This window comes from Chamaea fasciata, unplaced genomic scaffold (assembly GCF_029207755.1).
Source record: "Chamaea fasciata isolate MVZ Bird 193981 ecotype frontalis unplaced genomic scaffold, bChaFas1.0.hap1 SCAF_23, whole genome shotgun sequence".
Lineage (NCBI taxonomy): Eukaryota > Metazoa > Chordata > Aves > Passeriformes > Sylviidae > Chamaea > Chamaea fasciata.
The window spans coordinates 5,906,036-5,930,720 of NW_027094108.1; the positions used below are offsets into that span (position 1 = coordinate 5,906,036).

The following is a 24,685-nucleotide window of genomic DNA, read 5'->3' on the forward strand; positions in this document are numbered from 1 at the left end:
ATTTCTGACTCTGTCAGGGTTTTCTAGGATTTCTTGTTTGTTTGTTTGCTGCTTATTCTTCGGCACTACAACATTTGTGTTATATCCCTAGTAAAGAACTGCTATGCCTTTTCCCAAAATCTTTCCCTGACAGCCTTTTAATTGCAAATTTATAATAATTTGGAAAAGGGAGGGGAGGGGCTTATATTCCAAGGGAGACTCCAACCTTCCCTGGCAGATACCTGTCTATCTAAACCAAGACAATTATGTACTTTATAAAGAGTAGAATAGAATAGAGTAAAAGTTTATTATCAACATTTCCAGCTCACAGCACATTACAGGTACCCACACCACAGCTCCCCATTTTCCACTCTGCAGTACCACTAGAGCCAGGAAATCACCAGCAATCCTCCCTCTGGCTGCATCCCTGGACAGATGCTGTGCTGCTTGTGGAGGGGTGAGGCCTGGCCCATTAATCCACACTCAGAGAGGCTGGCAGCTGGATTAGTGCTTCAGATGCTCTTAACATCTGCAGCTGCAGGACAGCCCCAAATTCCTCATCTGGAAGCCGGAGGTAGCTGCAAGGCTGGTAAGAGCTCTTTTGGGGGGTTGAGGGTTGAATTGCTGGTGCCAGGTAGATGGATGAGAGAGATTTTACAGGAGATTTTTGTGGGAAAGATGGTGGTGGTGCTGTTATCCTGGCACTTCCAGTCCTGTCACGCATTCCCTTGGCTGTGGGTGTGATTCCCAAGGGTAAGGGGGTGGTGTTGGCTGTGTAGAGGGAATAAGGTGAAGGAGCTTTGCAGGGGGCTGGAAGAACCCTGTGGAGAAGCCACAGCAAAAATGTGTCAGCCCTGAAGGTCTCAAAACTGCAGTTTCCTGTGTTTGGAGGTGAGGTGAAGATGATCAAGGAAAATGGGAAGTCCCAGAGCTTGGGGGTAAACACAAGATGTTGCCAGACCAGAGGAAGAGAGAGGGAAGGTGTTGCTGAGGACTTAGCTGGTGTGGTTACTGTGGTTTATCTCATAGAATGGGTTGGGTTGGAAGGGACCTTAAAGACCCCCTCACTCCAACCCCCATGTCCTTATCCAAAGCCAGTCTGCCCCTGCAGCTTTGCTTAGCTGAGCTGGGCTTTGTTACTCGGGGCTTTGTTACCTCTTTGCTCTGCTTTTTTCCTGCACCAACTCTGTTCTCTTCATCGCAGGGGTTTATAAACCCTTGATTTGTGGGGACCAGCAGCACAGAGGATGAGAAGAGCCTCCTGAGCAGCCATGGAGGGGTTACAGCTGCGGGTAAGGATCCCCTCGTGCACCTCCCACTATCCTTCAGAGGATAAGGCAGATAAGGGGGAAGAAATCCCAGCTCCATCTCTGTCCTGTGAGCCTGGGAGCTGGGAATTACTCCCTTGTCTGTCACGGCGGGGGAACTCCAGGAGGCTGTTCAGGATTAAGCCCAGAGAGTGCCTGAGCTCCTGGCTTAACTCCCCGTGTCCCCTCCCTAGAGCAGCTCCAGGGGCTGGCTGGAGGCACTCAGGGACTGGCCCTCTCCTGCTTAATCTCCTCCTGTTCAGATGTCAGGAGGAGATGAAGCTGCTATAAATAGATGGTGAAGCCCTCCTGTTTTCAGCCGTGATTCACACACATGGCACAGAAGCATTAGGAAGAATTAACATCCAATCTCTCAGGCGCTTTTCCTGTGCAAACGCCATGCTGGCCCTGTCACTTAAGCTCCTTTCCCGGGGGAGATCAGCAGCACTCTCTGGAGGGCCTGGATGGGCCAAATGGATGGGGAAACCCAGAGCAGGACTCCTGGGGAGATAAACCTGGAGCAGGAATCTTGGGGAGATAAACTCGGCCGCTCCGGCCGGTGACAGAGCAGCGCCCACCCGTGACACAGAGCTGCCTTTGGGAGATGCTGAGGGCTCCTGCTCCCCCCTGCCCGGGGCTGAGGCTGCCCAGCATGGGCTTGTTGAAGTGCCCGTACACCTGGATGAAGGACAACAGCCTTTGGGACTGAGGCAGCTCCTGGAGGTGGTAGGTGAGGGGCTGGGGGTGTGTTTGGCTCTCCCTAATCCCAGCTGAGCTGTGCCCTGACTGAGCAACCCTGATGGGGCAGGACAGTGACCTGGGTGGCCCATTAGGAATCTCCAATTTTGATCCCCCTCCTAATTTTGCAAAGCTCAGAGGGGGGAAAAATGTATCCTACTGCTAAGCTGTCCCCATGGGAAGCTGTGTGCACTCATTCCTGCATGTGTTTGCATTCATTTGCATGTGTTTAAGTGCTCGGTGTCCCCCTCCCCCTGCCTTGCTGTGTCTGTGCTGTGAGCAGTGACAGTCACAGAGACACAGAGTGAGGGGGAAACCAGAGGAAGGTGAGACCAGACAGGTCCTGGAGTGGGAATTGTGATGAGTGTTTATAGGGATCTATCCATCTGCTTGCCTGACAGTCTTCCAGGTGCAGGGAAAAACTGGTATTTTCCCTGAAAGGTAGTTTGGAGGGTGGATGAATATTTCTCACACCTTCAGGAATCTGGTGTCCCATCAATAAAGGAGAGATGCATATCTCTAGTCCATGGTATTGCCAGGTGTCTTTGCATTCCCACAGGGAAGAGAAGGAAAAAGAGCCATCAGAGCACTCATGATCCACATGAAGTAAAGGGGAGTTTGGACTGAGGGATGGGTTTGGACTAAAAGATGAGCTCAAAGTCGGTATCTTTGTGTCCTCAGTTGGTGGCCCAGGGAGTCTGGAGTCCATGAGATGAGGAATACACCAGAAAATAGCCCTCTCACCTTGTTCTTTGGGACTCAGGAATCAGGGCTTTTCAGTGAAGCAAGGAAAGAGAGGAAAAATGGTCAGAGGAACTGGAAATCGGTGGAGGAGTCAATGTTATTAAGATGTGACTAAATCCAAGAAAGTCACCCCATGACCACTCCAGGGCAGAGGGCCCTGTACTGCAGGAAAACAGCTCTGGGTGACATCCTTGGGCACACACTGAGCCCTGCCAGCGTGAGGGGATTAGAGATCTCAGCTCAGGCTTTTCCTTGATGGGATCTCCTGCCTGCTCAGGCCCTGAAGGAGGTTGCTATATCCAAACAAGAACAGGGTTGGTGTCAGGATGGCATTCCCCTGTTTAGAAACATGTCACAGGCTGGAATATGGACCTGGAGGGCACAGACAGGCTCAGGTGTGAGTGGTCTTCAGCCACCTGCACAGTCTTAAGCCATCCTTGAATTTTAATTATGTTAAGAAGAACCTGACACAAGCTGCTTTCAGAAATTCAAATAGGAATGCCTGACCAGGCTGAAGGCCTTCAGGAAAAATTATGATACATTTCTGTTATTGTGCAGAAAGCGGAACTGCAACCCAGAGCTCCAGTGAAGGCTGGAAAACCCAGCTGGATCCACAGAATCATGTGTGAGTCTGGGAGAGGTTCTGCAGATTCCCTGGCTGTGAGTGACAAGGCTCAGTTGATTTGCAGAAGCTTTTGCATGAGCTATCCTGCATCTCAAAAGCAGGGAGGAAAAAAAAAAAAAAAAAGCTGTGTGGAAATCTAAAGGGAATATTTCAATCTGTCTATCCTACAAGTGAGTCCAGACAACCTGAAACAGCTTAGGAATGTGGAGCATATTGGATGCAAATGGCAGGCCATATGTTTTATAACATTAATTGCCAAACTTTCAAAAGCACCCTCCTGACCTCCTGCAGGCAGTCAAGGAGCACAGCTCAGGCTCAGGCACCTCCTCATTTGTCATCTGTTCCTTGTTTTTCTTCAACAGTGATCTGGTTCTCTCACCAACCTGGATGGTCTCCAGTGTTGTGAGAGCTGCACACACTCAAATATCAGGCAGTTTCCCAAAACATGGCATCTGTAAATGCCAAGCTTACAGATGGTACGTGATAGAATGGGATTTACAGGCACAACAGAGAAGGGTAAGGGCAGCACAGAGTGAAAAATTCCATCATTCATCTAGAAAAGCTGGATCTGCTCAGATGGTCTGGCTGGTGGCTGCCATGAACAGATGCTGGACTCTGGAAAAGGGGGCTGGAAAGATATCCAGGAATAAGTCATGGTGGTTGAGAAGGAAGGTAGAGAAAGCTGTAGCTGAGACTCCTGCCAGGCTGGGATGATGAGCTTCACCTGCAGGGAGAGGAGAAGGCAAAAGCAGCATTTGATGTTCCACAAGAACCAACAAGGGGAGGAGAGTTAATGGCTCACAGAGCTCGCTGAAAGCCTGGAAGTCATTTCTGGTTCCAGTTCCCCCAACATGGGCTGGGCTGCTGTGATGGTTCTGGTTTCTTTTTCTGCTAAGGTCGGGATTAATACACAGGAGTCACAGTTTCGTGTTTGGACTCGGTGTTTATTATTTCTTATCTAGAGTAAAGTCTCATGAGCTGTGAGTTCTAACTAGCAAGTTATAAAAATGTGGTAAAACAGAGATGGTTCTAACTCTTTCCAAGGTTATTTAAGTGCTAATTACCCAATTACGAGGTAACACCTATATTATTTATATTTCTGACCCAATAATGACCACCTAAGGCCAGCAATGCGGACCTTTTTCACCCAATTACAGAAAACCACCCAAACCCATGAAGAAGAAGGAAGAAGGTGAAGAAGGTGAAAAAGAAGGACTTGGACAACGCCCAAAGTCCTCCATCTTGCCCCATATATTACTATACACCAAAATCTTAAAATCTAAGTTTCCAGAATTCCAACAGTCTGCCCTGTCCTGGTGCAGCAACCTGAATTCTGGGTACTGAAATTACCCCAGAATCCCAGAATAGTTTGAGTTGATGAGACCTTAAAGCTCATCCCATTCCACCCCCTGCCATGGGCAGGGACACTTCCACCAGACCAGGTGAGTCCTGTCTCTGCAGCAGCTTTATTCTCCAACACAGGGGCCTCTCTCACAGCTGACACACACAGCTGTTTTCTCTCTGTCCTAGCCCATTCCTTTTCCATTCCCAGCAGGCACCCTGCAGCAGGAGCTTCCTCAAACTCACTGCCATGGAGGTGAAGTGGATCCACGTCTTGGTCGTCTTCCTCTTCCTGCTGTCCGTGGCCATGACCGGCTGCTTCCTGTGGCAGTACAGCCTCCCCAAGGTGGAGCCCAGTGAGTAGGAAGTTTTAACCCTGGTCATGGTGTGGCACAGGGATCTGGAAAACTAATAAAAGCTTTCTTCCCATTTCTCCCCAAAGAGCAGGTCCCCAAACACAGGTTTCCCCAGACGGCAATAAAGCAAGGCCACAGAGGAGGAGAGGGCTGGGTGGATGGAGGTACCACCCGGTCACTCTGCTGGTGTGCAGAGAAGTTCCTTCGCTCCTGGCCTAGATTTGGATAACTGCTAAGGAGGCATTTTATTTTAGATTCTTTATCTTTGTTTTCCACTGTTGTTACTCCGGTTAGTTATTCCAGTTTAGAAACAGGTTTTTTTAATACCTTACCATGTTCTTCAGGTAACATGGTTTTCAGGGTTTGCTCTCTTTCCTATTCCCCAAATCTTTGCCCTGGCTTAAGCCCCCTGGTTCACACTAGAATTCATGGAATCACAGAATCATTGAGTGATTTGTGCTGGAAGGACTTCAAAGCCCATTCTGTTCCACCCCTGCCACAGGCAGGGACACCTTTCTCTGTCCCAGGCTGCTCCAAGCCCCATCCAGCCTGGCCTTGCACACAGTCAAGGATGGGACAGCCACAGCTTCTCTGGGCACCCTGTGCCAGAGCCTCCCCACCCTCATAGCCAAGAATCCCTTCCCAATATCCCATCCATCCCTGCCCTCTGGCAGTGGGAAGCCATTCCCTGTGTCCTCTCTCTCCATCTCTTGTCCCACGTCCCTCTCCAGCTCTCCTGGAGCCCCTTTAGGCCCTGGAAGGGGCTCTGAGCTCTCCCTGGAGCCTTCTCCTCTCCAGGAGAACACCCCCAGCTCTCCCAGTCTGGCTGCAGAGGAGCCCCAGCCCTTGGAGTATCTCCACAGCCTCCTCTGTTGATTATGGGAAACTCAACTGATTCATTCAAGGCACTGCATGTGCAAGGATTAAATACACACAGTGTCAATGGATTAGAGCTTTAAGTAGCTGAAAGGCGGCATAAAATCCACTACGAAGGTGCCAGAAGTATTTCAGAGACCAAGGCCTGAAAAGGTTTCAAACCAGACACTCTTATCTCCGAGTACCAGGCTGCCTGTAGGCTGTGTGTATCCATCCCTGTCCATCTCCAAGATTTCCTAGTGCCATTTCTCTCCTCGTCCCTATTTCTGATGCTTCATGTTCAAGAAGAACAAGAAGATGGCATTTGGTCCCCAGCTGACAGAGCACAGTAGCTGTATTTATGAACACCTTGGGATCAGCTGGGAAAACAGCACCTCCAAGTAAGGGAGTTCCCATCTCTCTCTCTGAGTTTAAAGATCTTTGCTGGCCACAAAAAAATTAAGCTCTCTGTGGGATATGGAGGATGCAGCTGATTCAGGAGACAACTAATGCAGTAGGTGTGAGGCCTACCAAGGGATTTCAGGTGGCCCTCACAGGTCAGTCCTGGCCCAATTTCTTAGGTTATGATACACAAGGGATGACTCTTGGTCACTGTTCTCCCAGACCCCAGGTCAGACTTCCCTCTAGACATGGGGGGCTAAACCCACAGCCAGGCACCCCAGAGTCTTCTGCAGCCCCATTTCTTCACTCTCCCAGGTTGCAGAGTTGGTTCAAGTACATCCTGTGTCCATCCCATGTTGGAATGAGCCATCACAGGGCACGGTGCCCCTGCCAGCCCTGCTCTACATCAGACAGAAATAATTCAGCATTGTCCCTTCCCTCTGCAGAAGTGTCCCATAGGCCAACACAAGAAAGAAAGCTTCTGGTGGCTGCTGGGTGAGGTTCAGGCTTGTCCATGTGTCTGCTGATGTCACTTGAACTGTTTTCCAGATCCATCCGTGATGGAAGTGAGGTCAGAAGCTGTGCAGATGTGTCCCCGCTACCCGGAGCCAGTCCCACTGGACCACCCCCTCCCCATCCTGAAGGAAGCACTGGAGAAGGTCTGTGAGGAGGAGAGGGGCACAGCTCTTGGCTGATTTTCTCCAGGGGTACAGGGGAGATGGAGGATTTTTGGAGGATTTTCTCCTGGAAATTCAGTGAAGAGATCCCAAGGGCATGACTCAATTTGGCTTTTCTTGCCTCAAATGCTGGGTCAGGAAGTGCATTTCTTGCATCTTAACCATGGTGTGCAAAACAAAACGTTCGCCTGAAAATGAAAATGATCTGTGCAAGATGATGGCATAGCTTTGAAAAAGTCCCAAAAGGGCAAGATTGATGCATTCTGCTTACAGAAGGTGGGTGGTGCAGAGCTGATGAGGAGTTCTGCACAGCCCTGGCACAACAGGGAGCCAGGAGCAATCACAGCCCTTCAGTTGCTCAGAGCCGTTTCTCAGGTCAGGGTTTTAACAGGAGCCCAAGCTCCAGGGTGTTTCATGGCATGGGAAATGTCATGGGATATCTGAAAAGTCTTTCTCTCATATGCCTTTGACCCTAAAATGCCAGTGCAAATAACAGATGTGCAGAATACAAATTTAAACAAAGAAGAAATTACAATTATTTCATGTTAGTATTTGGTTTTAATCATAAATACTACAAGCATGAGCACCACATGCTTCCACACAGTGGACATGTAGACTGAAAAAGGACACAGGATAACTCAACAGAAGCGATTCTAGAATAAACAGATAAACAGTTAAAATACTTATTTTTGCCAGAAAACCTTTCATAAGATCACTCTCGAGCTCCTGGGAGTAACAAGGGTGGATGATCTGGACCTTTTATTGCTTGGTACAGACTGGACACATTGTAAGGCTCTTCTTTTGGAAGTTCGTGATTTCCCTTCCTGTTGGAACCCTGGGCACTGAGAATTTCAGACTTTCTGTGCTGGCAGGCACTGACCCCCAAGCAAACACTGCATTTGACCTGAGGTTGTGGAAAAGGTTTCCAAAATTGAGTGACAGCACTGGGATTGTGGGTGTGGAGTTTGAATAGAAGTGTATGATATCACCTGGTGGAAAATTTAGAGTTTAAGGGTTTAGAATATAGTAATATATATATAAAGCAAGATGGAGGATTTAGGGTGTCAGCTAAGTTCTTCTTTTTCACCTTCTTCTTCATAGGTTTGGGTGGTATTTTGAATTGAGTAGAAAAGTCCGCGTTGTGGGCCACGGGTGGTTGGTTATTGGGTTAAAAGCAAAAATAATTTAGGTGTCATTTCATAATTGGACAGTTTGTTCTTAAAAGGCCTTAGAGAGAGAGAGAGAGAGAGAGACATTTTCTACTTTGTTTGCTAGAAGTCACAGCTTGTGAGACTTTAACATAGATAAGAATTAATAAACAACTGAGTCCGAACACCAAAGAACATCTCTCGAGCATTTAATCCTGACTCTAAGAGAAAAGAAGATTTAAAAGCTACGCTTTTGGAAGTTCATGGTTTCCCTTCCTTCCCCAGGTGGACCAGATGCTGCGGCAGAAGATGCACAGCTCCGGCCTCCCGGCCATGTCGGCCATCGTCATCTACAACGACACCGTGCTCTGGACGGGCAATTTTGGGAAGAAGAACGCCTCTGACCCTGCCTCGGGGGTGCCCAATGAGTACACCATCTACAGGTGAGACCCCTGGCACAGGTGTGAGAGCCAGGAAAGAGCACACACACCCATGGAGAGCTGATAGCTGGGAACAGAGACTCTGTCACAGACTGCAGCTCTGTGTTGGAGGTTTTGCATGAACAGAATGGCATTGGAACCCTGGAGGCTGAAAATTTTAGGCTTTCTGTGCTGAAGGGCATTAACCCTCAGGCAGACATTGCATTTGACCTGAGGCCATGGAACAGGCTTTCGAAATTGAGTGATGGCACTGGGGTTGTGGGTGTGTAGTTTGAATAGTATTGTGTGATCTCACAGGGTGAAAAACTTGAATTTGGAATTTTAATATATGGGGCAAGATGGAGGACTTTGGGCGTTGTCTGAGTCTCTCTTCTTCACCTTCTTCTTCCTCCTTCTTCATGGGTTTACGTGGTTTTCTGTAATTGGTTGATGGAGTCCGCACTGCAGACTTCAAGTGCTTAGTTATTGGCTTTAAAGTAAAAATAATTTAGGTGGCATTTCATAATTGGACAGATTGTCCTTAAAAAGACCTTGTAGAGATAGAGGTACTCCATTTTACCTTCATTCTCTAACTTGCTAGTTAGAACTCACAGCTCATGAGACTGTAAATAGATAAGAAATAATAAACACTGAGTCTGAACATGAAACTGTGACTCCCATGTATTAATCCCGACCTCGGCAGAAAATGAAGCCGGAACCATCACAGGACGGGACCACTGGGAGACGTTGCTCAAGCCTTTATTGCCACATCAGCCTCATAACAGGCTGAGACAATTGAAAGATGGCAACAGCTCACGTCTGCCAGCAGCAGCCAAAGATTTCTTTGTTACAGGGCATTTTAAAAACTTTCTAGCCAACAGCATATTGCTAAAGCTTACAGACAGTTGTTCTAGCTAATCACTAAAAACACACATACACCTGCTTCAAACAATGCTTGCTGTATGCTTCCTATTAACAATACACAATACTCTTATTAAGCTTAAAACCTTCTATCTTGCTAGGCATATTTTTCTGCAGCCTTAAGGTTTATCCTGGCCAAACCTAAAACCCAAACCATTGTTTCATGTCCTTGCTTGCTGTACTATTGTAACTTTTCCTACTTTCAAGCTTTGCAACTGCAGCTAATTCTAAGTTCTTCTGCTTTTTCTGTTTCTGGGGCCTGCTTTCACAGCTTTCTGAATCTTCTTACCTTTAGTATTTCTCACATAGGTCCATGCAGGAACTTCTGCCGGCTTATGCTGGAACTTCTTGAGACAAAGCAAATTCCCAGATTGTTACATGCTGGTGGCTTACTGAGTTACTTTGGATTTATTTATGGTTTTTTTTTTTCATTTAATTCTGACAATATTTTAAATTGGGATAGCAATGACCCTGAAGAACCTGAAAACATACTACTCCTTACTTTCATGTCCAGGGCAATGAAAACCTTTATGTCCAGGGCACAAACCTGAAGACCAAGAGCTGGCAGAGATTTGAAGAGCAGAGAGGAGACACTGCCACAGGATTCAAAAAAATAATAATAAATGTCAATTTAGGAAAAACTGACTTTTGGGATGAATATCTACAGAACACATAAAGTAGACCCATAAGCTTATTCATCATTCCGGTGAAGTCAAACTCATATTGGCTGTTATTTTTTAGGTTAAGAGAGAATCAAGCTCTTAATGTGCGCTAAAACCTAAAAACAGCCATGAAGGAAATGCTTCCTTCCTCTAAAGATCAATTTTCAGTCAATTGTAACTGTGTTATCTACGAAACATGGGCTGCACTCCAACTATAAAATTTTGTCAGCGGAATGAACAATTTTGGACAGTTTAAGCAGCTGTGATTATCTATTCTTTCCCCATCTGTACAATGGTAAAATGACCTCATGCTATTTTTCCTCCAGAACCATTGAATGATTTGGGCTGGAAGGAACATTCAAGGTCTGGTTTCAGACCCCTCAGGAGTCAGGTCCATGCTCCTGGGAGGGGCTCAAACCACCAAACTCTCATTTAACAGCTGAACGTGCTGAGCAACTGACCCACAGGGATGGCCTGGATAGACCCCAAAACTGTGAAAATCTGGCATTTAGGAAGAGTTTGGTAGTGCTGGGTAAATGGCTCAACTCAATGATCAGAAAGGTCTTTTCCAACCTAAATGATTCTGTGATTTTAACCTTGAAATTCCAATAAACTACTTGAGAGTTTTTATGGTATTTACTAACCGGTAATTTACAATTTATGTCATTTTATGAATGCTAAGTGAGTAGAAAGAGATCAGCAGCCTACTGCACTGCTGGGGACAGGCAGAGGTTATGTTGCCGTCTATAAAGATTCAGATTGAAGGATATTAATTCAAATTTCCTACCTGTATTGTAGCCATTCCCTCTGGAATGAGCAAAGTTATCACACATAAAATCCCAGTGACCTCTTCTTTCCTCTTGATTCATGGGCTTCTTAATGCTAAATTTCTCCAAATATCTCTTCCCTGACAGAATTGCCAGTGTCTCCAAGATCTTCCCCACCATTATGTTGTACAAGATGTGGGAGGAAGGAAAAGTCACATCCCTTGATGACCCATTGGAGCGTTATGCCCAGAACTTTGCAATTAAGAACCCTCTGGGGAGGCTCAAGGACTCAGAGCAGAGATACACGGCAGATGGGCTGGTTTTTTTGGAAAAAGGCTCCATGCCACTGAAGCCATCCCCAGTCACCCTGCGCAGGATGGCCAGTCAGCTCTCAGGTAAGGCAGCTCCCTGAGTGTCCCTGGGTCCCTCTGCTCTGAAAAACACCACAGAGAGAGCAGACCATATTCCAGGAATAAAAAAACCTGCTGGGAGGCTGTTTCCCAGTCTGGACCCTGCACTGTGCACTTCCTAGGGATCAGGCAGGGCTCTTGGGAGCAGGGTGTCAGCAGCTTCATGGCGTGCTCCATGGAAACCCTTGTCCAGGACACTGCCAGGAAAGGGGCTGAGATGAGGAGATTTTTGCCCTGCAAGGTAAACACAGATTCCTTTCAGGTGAGCCGATTCCTTTCAGGTGAACAGATTCCTTTCTCCTCAGTACCATGATCTGAAATCAGGCTCCAAATGCACAACAGTGTTTTGTATTACAGCCCTGAGTGCTCTCATTTTTCTGAGATGTAGAGTTGAGGGTCAAATCTCTTTGCTTTGAATAGAAAGACCTTGATTGCTGAGCTAAATTTAGCTGTCAGTGTGGTTCCTGATCCGGGATTCCTGAGCTATTAATAGCTTGGCATTTGCTGTCAGAGAAGTGTTAATCTGCTGCTACCTTCAGAATTGGGGAACTCACACATTAAGAGAGAAGGAGCTCACAGGACTAAGAACTTTAACCTTTCTCAGAAACAAAGCTGCTAATACTTGAGGGATTACAAAATGTAATGGCCAAAGAGACTGTGCTGATATCACGTGTGGTATTTTGGTTAATCTCTGTAACACTTGCATTTTTCCAGACCGGAATAAATGCCCTAAAATTAGAACCTAAATCCAAATAGCATGTCTGCAACTTGCAGGATCTCAGGATGGGGTACAGCATCATCTGAAGCAAGCCAATATGAAAATGAGGGCTCCCCAAAATGGAATGATGCTGAAACCTGGACAGAAGTAGATAAACAACCCAAAGTGTCCAGTGGCCACCTCCCTGCCCAGCCCCTCTCCCTGCAGACAAGGTGTGGCTCTGTCCAGCCTGATGTTGTGCCCTTCAGGGGCACCAATTCTGTCTGGTCCCCTCTGACTCTCATGAGCACCTGGAGCTGCTCTGACTGCTCCTGTCACCCAGGGAGGTGTGGAGTGCACCCCAGAAATGTTGTAAGGAGCATAAATCAAAAGAGTACCTACCTGGTCATGGCATAATTGCTTGTACTGTGCAGCCCTTCTATTGCTTCCATCTCTGTGCTGGATCTGTGCCCGTGCTCAGCTCCTTTTATCCTCCTATGTATTTTTGGATTTTAGGATGTGGCCCAAATTTCCCAGAGCACCCCCACAGGACACACCAACCCTTGGACCCTGACAATTCAGTAGAAGAAGATGCACAGTTTCAAAATCCCAACTGCAAATCAAAGGAATGATCCGGTTCTACTTTCCGTTCGCTGTGTGTCAAACCCCAAAAAGGAATAAATTCTACTTAGCCCTGGGATCAAAGCCACTGCATGACACATTGTAAAGTGGGTTTCATCTAAATTCTCCCAGTGGAAACTGATCTGTAATAGATCCTCATTATCTGGTCTCTCCATTGCATATTACAAAAGTAACTCCAAAGGTTTTTCTCCTCAGCACTTGATGGGCCCATTGCTGGAGGGAAGCTCCAGCTTGTTAAGACTGTGATTTTCCACACGAATGACAGGATGGGATGCAATTGTAAATTATTAACAACGTGCTTGTCACTTCAATTAGCAGCCCATGAGGTAGAAATCAATGGCTCTGGATTATGTTATGCTCTGGTTTATCATTTCCAATGAAGCTCAAGGAGACACTGCACTGCTGTCACAGTGCTGGTGAACTCTCCCACTGCTCCAACATTTTCTTTGTTGCCACTGGGGCAAGTACAGAATGAAGAAGCCCACTGTCCACTGGAAGATGTCAGTGCATCTCTTATCTGGTCATGTAGCAGCACAAATAACCCCAGAGCAGGGGCAGAAGCAGTGCCCTCACTCCAGCTCAAATGCCAAGTTCAGGCCAGCTGAGAAAAACAAGTGTTGCCGCCACGAAAGAATGGGGCCTCATTCAGCTTTGCCAGGATGCAGGACAAGAGGAAAAGGCCTCAACTTGCACCAAAGGATGCTTAGATCACATATTAAGAAACAAATTTTCAGAGGAAGGGTTGCAAAGCATTGGCAAAGATCGCCCAGGGAAGTGGTGGAGTTACCATCCTGGGAGGTGTTCAAGAAATGTGAGAAGTGACACCTGGGGACATGGGTTAGTGCTGGACATGACAGTGCTGGGTTGATGGTTGGATTCCATGACCTCAGAGGGCTTTTCCAACCTTAGTGAATCCATTATTAGGACATGGTCACTGAACACACGACTGTGAGTCATTTTCCTGTCAGAAACTTACATTTCCCAATTTCCTCCCAAACATGAAAGCAAGTTACGCATCCACATCAAAGCAAGTTGCAAATGGCAGCAAGGATTCCATTTAAAAGTGATCCAAGCTCTGGCCTAGGCAAGCCACAGATCCTGTGCAGAGGGGCTGGGGTGATTGGAAAAGTACTGACCAAAAAGTTTTAGGGAATCCATGTTCAGTGAGGAATGAAAAGTGAAAAGAACTTGATCTTTTCTATATCCAGAAACCCTGAGTAAATGTTGCTGAAGATGGGAGGGGAGATAAAAATACTTTAGGCCAAGCCTGGAGTTATCCAGAGAAGTTTAGGCCCTCTGTGGTGAAGTGTAAAGAATGAAATCCTGTTAAAAGGGGCTGTTACACGTTTGTAGTCAAGGGAATGCAGTCACGTGGAAACACGTGGATTTCCCAACACCCCATCTGCCCCTCTCTCCCAACACTTGGGGATCCAGGATAACTTAATAACAATAACTGAGATGCAGCAGCCCAGAGTTAATGTTGGGGCAGAACCTCTGTAACCCAGAGCCAGGAGTCCATGACCTGATGCCATGTCCTGCAGCTCAGCAGGAGCAGGCCCTTGCTGTGTCTCCAGAGCTCTTTTGTCCACCACTGTTGGAATTCTCACCGAGCCAGGTGTTTTTAGCTCCACGAGGGTCCAGCACACACTGAGGGTGTCCAGCACCTCAGAGAAATGGCTTAAAATAACTTGAGAGATGGCATGACCAAATGTGTCTTGAAATAGCAAAAAGGTTTTAATAAAAGAAGAAAACATTACAAAACAAAAGAACAAAGCCATTCACAGAGTAGGGACAGGTCCCGCACACCTGCTACAATACCCTGAAAATGTGCTGAGAAGCCTCATGCTCTTCCTTAAATATTGAATGATTTAGGTGGGTTTTTTGGCAAACAGCCCAATGGCAAATAACTACTAATTTCTGAAAAAACATCTAAAGAGACCTATCAGTGTTTCTGTCTTGGCATTGAGTCAATTACTGCCAGGAGAGCAAAGAAATTTCTGGCATTCTTCCCTTAAAACGTTCTGGGATGAAACTGAAAAAGCTTTTCCTGGTATAGAAAACATCCACCTGGTGCAGCACCGGTGCTCCCACTTTGCCACTGAGCCTTGCCTTTGCTCCCTCTCCACCAGAGCCATCATTTCCATGGTTTCTCTCCCTTTCCCATGGCACAGGTCTGCCCAGGAGGCTGAGATCCACCAGCCTGCTCTGGAAGGGCAACACACAGGACGCCCTGGCGCTGCTCAAGGACGACGTCCTGGTGGCCGACCCAGGAACCAGGTCAGATAAACATTTATTTAGGAGCTTTTGGTCTGGATGTGTTCTCCACCCTCAGCCCCATCCCCAGCCTCCATGGCCAGTGGATAAAAGGTAGCCATTCCCAAAGAGAGCTTCAGCCATCTCCCCACACACCTGTTGGAGGCTGGAAAAAAACACTGTTGGAGGTGTCAGGGTTGGATTTAATTTTTTAAGCCCAGGCGAGCCAAATTAGACTGCTACAGTTCACTTAATGAGCCTTAAATGATGCAGGTTTTCAAAAGTGGAAAGGCACTTCAAGCAGTTTAAATCGTCACAGGTTTCAGTTAAAATCATGTCTGTGGTGAGTTCTGTGTCTCTAAATTATCTAAAAAGGTCTATGAATGCTTGTTTCCATTCCTGCAGCCTGTTAAAAGTCTGTTACCTGGGTTGCAAACACTCAAAAATATCATGGAATCATAGAATCCCAGACTGATTTGAGTTGGAAGGGACCTTGAAGATCATCTTTTTCCACCCCACTGCCATGGGCAAGGACACCTTTCATTATCCCAGTTGCTCCAAGCCCTGTCCAACCTGGCCTTGGACACTTCCCCACAGCCTTCAACAGTGGACAGCAGATGAGGGAAAGGATTCAGACTAACTGGGAAGAAACTTTCTAAGACTGCAAAATTGCTTGGTAATTAATTACAGTCTGAAATAATTTACCCAGAGTAGCTGAGGATCTACCAGTCACTTGTCCCACGTCATGTAGGAGGCTGCAACAGATATTCCTTAAAGGATTTCAAGATTTTAATACCATCATCTTCTTTGGTATTTTTATTTCTTTATCGTAACTTATCTCTGTTGGTATCTTTATTTTATGATCCCCATGAAAATAAATAAGGACATCCCCTCATAGTCTCTCAACGCCTTATTAACTGATACGTTGATAGTTTTCACTCTCTCTCCTTGTTTCTGGTTATGCTTCCCAGCTAACAGATCATTCTTCCCAAAGGAAGTTCCCATTCACTGATATAGATGTTTTAACATATTTTTCTATGTTGAAATTCAGCTCCATTTCAGAGACATGGTTTTACATACAGAACGTGCTTATTCTTAGGGCAAGAATATATATGCTCACTGTGCTTTTATTCAACTAAATGGGCTGGAAAAGGTTGAGGTGGTACCAAATTTATGATCTAAATAGGTCTCAATGAGATGTGTGGCTTCACACAATTAAAAAAACCAACAGGGTTGAAAATATAATGAATTTTGAAAATGTATTTTTAAAAAATGCCCCTTCATGTCTTCATGTCATTAAACTTCATTCAAGTGTGAAGACTTAAATCACTTCATGGTTATTAAAGACTGGAGTACTCAGGTTTCTTTAATGACTCCACGTTGCTGGATGCTGCTTTGTGGGCTTTTAAGTGCTTTTAAAGTGCTTTTACAATCTTAAGGTAGCTTAGGTATCTAAGTGATTATCCCATGGCAAATCCCCAAAGAGGTTTACCCGGGATTTGAAGACCTTTAAGGTGAGCACCTGGAACTCTCCACGCTGCTCTTAAAAAGAATGGATGGTGAACAATTATAAACAGCAAGTCAGGTTATGCAAATATAGAGGGGTTGTTCCTTTTCCATCTTCAGCTCTCTCTGCACATCAGAGTTAAACAGCTCTGTTGATGTTCCCGTAAAACATTTCTCTTTCCTGATTTAACAACATATCGTGGCAACAACATGCAGCTTTTCTTTGTCTCCCCTTCATCTGTCATTCCATAAAATGTGATTTTTTTTTTCCTGAAGAAGAGAGACCCAGCCGCTGATTTTGCATATCACTGATGAATAGCTGATCCAATTGATGGAATCTTGATGGGGAAAATTGATAGGGTCAGATGTGGTAAACCCCACAAAGGTCTGTCACCTCTGAGGGGCCAGCCCTCACAGAGAAATGGCTTAAAATAATTTCTGAGACAGCAGGATCCAGTGTGTCTTGAAAAAGCAAGAAGAAGAAAATAATACAAAACCAAAGAACAAAGCCGTGCACAGTGTAGGGACAGGTCCCACACACCTGCTACAGCACCCTGAAAATGCACCGAGAAGCCTCGTGCTCTTCCTTAAATATTGAACGATTTAGGTGGGTTTTTCGGCAAACACCCCAACAGAAAATAACTGCATTTCTGAGAAACATCTAAAGAGACCTATCAGTGTTTGTGTCTTGGCATTGAGCCAGTTACTGCCAGCAGAGCAAAGAAGCTTCTGGCGTTCTTCCCTTAAAAGGTGCTGGGGTGAAACTGAGACCCTTTTCCTCATATAGAAAACATCCACCTGGCACAGTGCAACACCCAATAACACATCCCTCTTCCTTCCCAGATGCCACTACAGCAACCTGGCCTTCTCCCTGATGGCCCACGTGCTGGCTGACCACGCGGCTGACGGGCAGTACCAGCGCTGGATCTCGGAGAACATCCTGGACCGCCTGGGCATGGAGGACACGGGCTTCGACATCACAGCGCCCATCCGCTCCCAGATGGCCGTGGGCTTCTACGGCAGCCAGCAGCCAGCCCCTCTCTACGACCTGGGCTGGTACAGACCCTCTGGACAGATGTACTCCACGGCTGCTGACCTGGCCAAGCTGGCCATGGTCTTCTTGGGCACGTACCACCGCCGGCTGCTGGAGCCCGACACGGTGAAGACGATGCTGACGCCCCTGTTCAAGTGCTCCGTGGACTATTTTGCTAACAAGACAGGCACGCCCTGGGAGATCAACGAGCAGCTGGGGTATGATGTCATCAGGAAGGATGGGGACCTTGATGGGTACTCAGCAACCTTCTCTCTCATCCCCAAGCTCCGCCTGAGCTTCATCGTGCTGATGGCAGGGCCCAGACCTCAGGGTGGGAACATTGTGACCCAGACATATGAGTATCTCATCCCTGCCATGGAGACGGCGTTCAGAGAGGCCGACAAAAGCTTGGTTCCTCCTCCAAACCCAATCCCTTATGTTGGCTACTACACCTATTCCAACCTGACTTTCTACGAGATCAAAGTTGGGATTGGGGGGGTGCTGGTCATGCAGCAGTTTGGGCCTCACGTGGAAGAGCTGATCCCGGAAAAGTACCGGACAATCAAGCTCCACCATCTGGAAGACCGCGTTTTTCAAGTCGTCTTTGACAAGGAGTTCCCGTGTGTTCTGCACCTGGGCTCTGCCTCCATCTCTCTGGAGACACAGAATGGGCAGCTCTTTAACTTCTACCCCTTCGACCGCAAGGGTTTGTCCCCTGGCTTTGACGCCCCGGGGCTGAACACCTACAACGTGGTGCGTGTCCTGCGCAAGCCCGTGTTCTACAGCTAAACATCCCCTGCTCTTCCCTCCACCCCTGGGAGCTGGCTCCGAATCTGTGTCTTACCAGACTCTCCTGCCTGTGTGGCTTTGTGGATGCCATTCAAAAGGCAAGGATGGAGGCAAATGACTCTTTTGCCAAACAAATCCTTCCCACTTTTAGGATGACTTTAATGACTTGTCGTTGGTCCCCAGGAGAGCACAACAGGCCAGCTGGCACCTGGAGATACCTGCAGGAAAAAAGAAGTGGGAATGTGCTGGATGGATGTGTTTGGATGCCATAATAAAAAGCTGAGCACTGAAGTGTCCACACTTATATTGTCTGCTTGATGACCCACTGTGGTGATCAACTGCTGTCATCAAAGGGCTGACAATTCCCTGGGTCTCTCAGACAATGTCTCTTCATCAGTCCAAGGATTTTTCCAGGGCTTTTCAAGAGCCTGTCTATCACAAACAAGATCCCTTACCTGGGTTTGCCAAAAGCATAATGTGCTAAAAAATGGCACCATGGCCTGCTTGGGATTCCTGGGAAGTGAGGGTCTGTTTCTTTCCTGGATCATAAACTTCGAAAAATGCAGAGCAGTGTGGTTCTGTCTTGGCTCCCTGGCTGGTCCTTCAAAGGATATTGGAGCACTGTAGACGCTGAGGCTCATTTCTGAGAGCAGAAGCACAGGAACATAAGGTGGGATGTTCCAGCTGGACTCACCTCTGTGGTGGTCTCAGCATCCAGAAAGTGTGTGAGCATGGTGTGGATATCCAGGAGTGCATGGGAACCTTTCTGTATGTTTTGGGCAGGATGTCTGGATGTAAATGTACCCACTGTGTTTCTGCAGCTGGGAGTGAAGATGCTGAGGGAAAGTGCATAAACCTGAAGAGCACCACACTGGGCACAGTGCCCCTGCACCTACAGGGCCACTGGTGCATTTTGTTATCCCCTTCTGTGCCCACTCCATGCCAAGGCAGGCAGGACAGGGGATATGGGTGACACCAAACCAAGGCAGTGCTCCAGGTGTGGGGCAGAGTGACTGGAAATCTGCCCAGGAGGAAAAGGCCCTGGAGGTGCTGGTGACAGTGGCTGAACAGGAGCACAGGTGTGCCCAGGTCACCAAGAAAGCCAATAGCACCTCACCTGTCCCAGCCATGGTGTTACCACAGGACCAGGCAATGACTGTGCCCTGTGCTGAGCATTTGTGAGGCCCCACTTTTAATCCTGGGTCAGTTCTGGGCTCCTCACAAGAAGGACATTGAGGGGCCAGAATGTGTCCAGAGAAGGAAATGGAGCTGGGAAAGGGTCTGGAGCCCCAGGAGCAGCTGAGGGAGCTGGGAAAGGGGCTCAGCCTGGAGAAAAGGAGACTCAGGGGGGACCTTGTGGCTCTGCACAACTCCCTGACAGGAGGGGACAGCCAGGCGAAGGGGTCAGGCTCTGCTCCCAGGGAACAGGGACAGGACTAGAGGAAATAGCCTCAAGTTGCACCAAAGGAAGTTTAGGTTGGATATTGGGACTTTTTTTTCCCCAGAAAGGGTGTTTAGGCATTGGAATGGGGCAGTGGTAGAGCCACCATCCCTTGGAGTGTTCAAAAGATGTGCGAATGTGGCACCTGGAGTCACATTTAGCGGTGGCCCTGCCAGTGCTGGAGGAACAGTTGGACTCAATGACCTTGAAGGTCTGTTCCAACCTCAGTAAATCAATGATTCTGTGCTGTCAATGGCCAACACCACCTCACTGTGACAGGGACAGTGTCAGACACGAGGGCAGACAGGACCATCACAACTGCACAGTCCTGGCTCCTCAATGCCTCCTCAAAATCAGGGGATATTTCAGCCTAGGTGGAGCTGAAATAAAAGCAAGCAAAAGAGGCAGGGCAGGACAATGCAGACCTCAAAGTGAATATCCAAACTTCAGGGCATGACAGAGGCTGCACAGCATGGAAATCCAGAGGGAAGTGTGACAGGGGCACTGAACAAGGGCTTATGGAAACTTGCACAATCAATGACCCTTCCAAGTGCATGTTCTGGTATGAGGTGTATCCTCTTGCAGAGCAATATCCTGCTGCTGCTGGTCCACACAGACTCCTGGATGTGGATATGTCTCAGGGAGGATGAGAAAAAAAACCCTCTCTGCTCCCTTCCCTCTGGTTGTCTCAGTGTTTTCACTCTGTGGGCTGCTCTTCAGCTTCAGTTTTGAATAAAGAGACCCTCACTGAAGGCCCAGAAATTCCCTGCCTTTTCTCAGATAATTTCAGCTCCCTGATCAGCACATGGAACCATGCAAACCTTGCCTTACAGAGCTGCTGCTGTGTTGGTTTCCTCTGGACTTTGTAGACGATCACATCCCATACCTTGTACAACCCTGTATGTCCAAGTATTTAGTCTGGGCTATAGCAACAGTAATAAAACCTGTGGAAATGCTGCTGTCCCTGTGTGGTCATGCCCAGAGGGTTGAGTGCAGGCACATTTGGTGCTGATTTCCTGAGGACACTGTCACTGCCATGACATTCCTGACACAGCCAAGCCCATGGGATGGGATGTCTGCTTGCAAGATCCTGGAGTGGTCTAATTCTAGTTCTTTTGAGTGAGAGCTACAAGCCAGTGTAGGGCTGTCCTTCTTGCTTGGAAACAAAAGAAGTGATTGTCTACCCTCAAAAGCTTCCAAGAAAAATTAGGATTTATATCCCATGTCACTCCCTGGCCAGGAGGAAACACCACACTGGACAACCTCCATCTGTGTGATGCAGAGCTGGAGATGTTTTAGTTTTCCATCAGAAATGCAGACACCCAGAAGTCTTTTCTAGTGAGTCACCCTCACACCTGTTCACCAACATTTTGGGGGCTCCAACTGATTCTCATCAACAGCAGATTATGTTCTTTGTCACTCCTGAGTCAAATTCATTTCCTGAGCTGCAGCAAAGCTTATCTCACCCTGGCTCACCCTGGGAAGGTGAACAAGAGCTCAACGTGGGCAGGAGAGCCCTTCTCTGACACAGAGGGGGAGAAGGGGACCTTGAAAGGTCTGTGCAGAGGATTTGGGAGAGGCTGTGCATGGCAGACAGGACAAGGTGGAGTTCTGGGGTGGCCCAGTCAGTCATGGAGAGCAGCGAGAGTCACAATCCTGAGTCCAAACTTCTTTCTGTCACTTTGTGCCAAAGCAGCATCCTGAGAAGAGCAGAACCAACTCTGTCACTGGGAAGGATTAGGGGGGAACCTGACCCAATTAGCAGGTGTTTTACACCAGCTTTAACAGCTCTTTGTGAATTTGCTTTTTTTATTTTTTTTTAACTTGAACGTTTACAGAATCTAAGTTACCACTATGAATAATGTTTAAGCTTTTGTGTACACTTGCTGCTGAATTTAAAAATATCCCACTGTTATTTCACCCATGTCAGAGACTGGCTCCACAATCCGTACAACAAACATGCAAAATCTGCCCATCTGCTCACTTTTCACTGAATCTGTGCTTTAAAAAGTGACTCAATGTGTCTGCAACAGCCTATAGAAACACAGTGTTTAAAAATGTTTTTAGAATTACTCATCAGGGAACCAAACAGATAGAAAATGCTTCATTAACATTCCCGGCATCAAAAACAGACAAAAACAAAACTTACTTTATTGGTTTAGGAGACCAAATTCTGCCCTGAGGAGCACTACTGAAATCACATAATATTGTAATAGTGTCCCTTAAACTGTAGTTACTCTACAAGTTAAAAGACTCTGGACCACTAAGAATGAGAATAATCTGGCAAAATATAAACACCTACATCTCAGAACACTGAACCCTTTGAACTCCTTTCTCAGTGAGTCTTAATGACTCCAGTCAGTGGAGTGGATTCATCTCACGTCAAAGGGTATAATTGGAATAAACTGATGAATCACACTCTACAAATCCCCACTCTACAAATCCCCAGCTGGCTGGGATGGACCCAGGCCCTGCCACATGAGTATCTCCTCAGCTGGAAGGGAAACACTTCCAGAATCTGCTCTCAGGTAAGGACAAGTTCTCAACTTTCTCACCACCACTGCCCTGAAGACACGAGGTTCACAGATTAATGGCTTCAAACAAAACAAGGTGGTGCTTGTTGTGGTCCCATTCCAACATGACATCGGTTATGACAACCTCCTCCCCTTTGGAAGGACTCTGCCCTCAGGAGAATCAGCTCAGGTGAGGATCACACTGATATCTGATATGCATAGAGGGATGACTGAGCCCCCACACCTCATTTATGAGGATTTTGCTCCCATTCTCTTTGGAGTTGTGTCCCATTTATCCCCAGCCCTCACTGCTGCAAGCTCCCTGTCTCTGATTGCTCCAGCCCACGGAGCCTGAAGTGGAGCATATCCCCCAAATTTACATTATCCACTCATTTGTCCTGAAAAGTGCTTTTTCCTCAACAGGCTGTGCCACGCAACCCAGCCCCTCATGGCTAATGAGCAAACATGGTTTTAGTGTTCCAGGTAGAATTACTGCACAGACAGAGCTGAAATACAGTTATACTACAGTCTCCAGCGCTACCCAAGCTGACAAAAAATGATGAAAAAACAATAAAAGTAAATTGATGTTTCATGCCCAGAAACACTCAAAGACATAAAAACAGAAAGAAAAAGAAAAATCCCTTTCTCCCCTGGGCAGGATTCAAGGCCCGTTTGCAGATACAAACAGGAATTGCGGGAATACAGCATAGTTGAAGTATAGTCACAAGTCACAAGCTATCACTGACAGAGTGTGTGCAACCTGTAATTAACGGTCTAATTATTTACCATGGGCACTTAGGAGTCTCCCAGACCCGCCCATTGCACACACAAAGGTTCCTGGCTTCACGGTGTTTTGAGAGCTCTGAGCATTCACCCCAAGCCAAGACACAAAGATTATCACAAGACAGAACACTTACACATCAGGACAGTCCTGCTGCTCCTCCAAACTCCTTGGAAGAAATTTGGGTGGAGTTTGCAAGTCTGAAGTGAGCCGTGCTGTGCAGCCTCTCACAAGGATGTCACAGAGTCCTTCTCAGTGCCATGGTCTGGGTGACAAGGTGGTGTCAGGACAAATGTTGGACTCAATGATCTCAAAAATCTTTTCCAACCTAATTGATTCTGGGATTCTGGGATTCTTGGAGTGCCTGTCTCTCACAATTCCTGCACTTCTCCCTCCTTCCCACTCTGTTCTCTTCAGCCCAGGTGCCACAGCACTGGGTAAGGATGTTCTCCCCCTCCTTCCCACTCATGGTCTGGCTGTAGCTGCTCCAGGCAGGTGCTGAGCCTCCCCTGGCAGCCATTCCCGATTCCAACCCAATTATCGGGATCGTGGGTTGGTGCCAGCTCTGCCTGGCAGCAGCTCCTGTTTAGCTCCCAATTTATTCCTCCAAGGAGTGATATTTCTGCTAGGGATGGGCAGGCACATTTCATTTAATTTCAGCTCCACCTGAGCACCGTGGGTGAGATGTGAGAGCATCCTGCTGGCAAAAGGTTGTGGAAAAACACGGGAAGAGAGGAGTCAGCAGGAGGATGGAATGAGCACAAGAGGGAGCCGAGTATAAAAATGTCCAGCCACGATTCCCAATCACTTTCAGCTAATTATCAGATATGCTGATGAAGATGTAAGAAAAGCAGTTGGTTAAATCGAAAATCTGAAAGATGGGGGAAACGTGCTCCCAAAGAGGCAATTGGAAAATACTGTGCCCTGCAGCCCCCAAACTGTGGGACAAAAAGAAGCTCTGCTGGGAAGAGCAGGTCAGTTCCAGGGTGACAAGAGGGCTGGTTCCCACAACTTGTGGGAGAAAGCTGCCACAGCTCCACCTGGGAAAACTGGGGAAATCTTCAGTATTCCAGTGCCAGTTCTCTTGGCCAGAGTGTTTGGCTGCTGTTGGTTTGGGTTCAGCCCCATCACTCCCAAAAATCTGTTGATATTTTGTTTATTGCAAGAGATGAACCCCCTCAGGGGTGTCACTCTGGGTCCTCATCTGCCACTGCACCTCGGTCCTCTTTCCGTGTGAGGATGCAGAAAAGCCTCTGATAACACCATCCATGTTCCCTGGTGCCTGCCAGGAAATCTGGGACAAACTGGGGCATAAAATGACCCTGGAACACCTCACACACTGATGGGATTTACTGGCTAGAGGGTGGGACATGCTGTGGGACACAGGGGATGAGGATTGCACAAGTCTACCAATACTTATCTGGGGAGGGTGGGGAAAAGAGCAATCAAGGGGCTTTGGACAGCAACAAACATGAAAAAATAAAAGGATAAGGGAATCAAAGGAGCCTCCAGCTTCCCTCTCATTTGTCCAAGCTGGAAGATGTCAGCTCTCAGTCTGACCCTTCCGTGTGCCATCTGATGCTACATGAAGTGCTGTATCTGCTGAGATGTCCTGACTCACTTGGGAGAGTCAGGAGGGGCTGGACTTCATCAGGGTAATGGCCACTGTTTGCCATGCC

The 24,685-nt window shown here is 47.3% G+C and overlaps 1 protein-coding gene across 1 annotated transcript; it reads left to right on the plus strand.

The window, feature by feature from the left end:
• Window positions 1–1,226: 1,226 nt before the first annotated feature.
• Window positions 1,227–18,292, plus strand: LACTBL1 (lactamase beta like 1). The gene is given in 7 exon segments (XM_066203200.1): window positions 1,227–1,271; window positions 4,946–5,090; window positions 6,897–7,006; window positions 8,458–8,615; window positions 11,089–11,336; window positions 14,862–14,967; window positions 17,293–18,292. Coding segments are annotated over 7 exon segments (1,791 nt in total). The 3' UTR covers window positions 18,272–18,292.
• The last annotated feature ends 6,393 nt before the right edge of the window (window positions 18,293–24,685 follow it).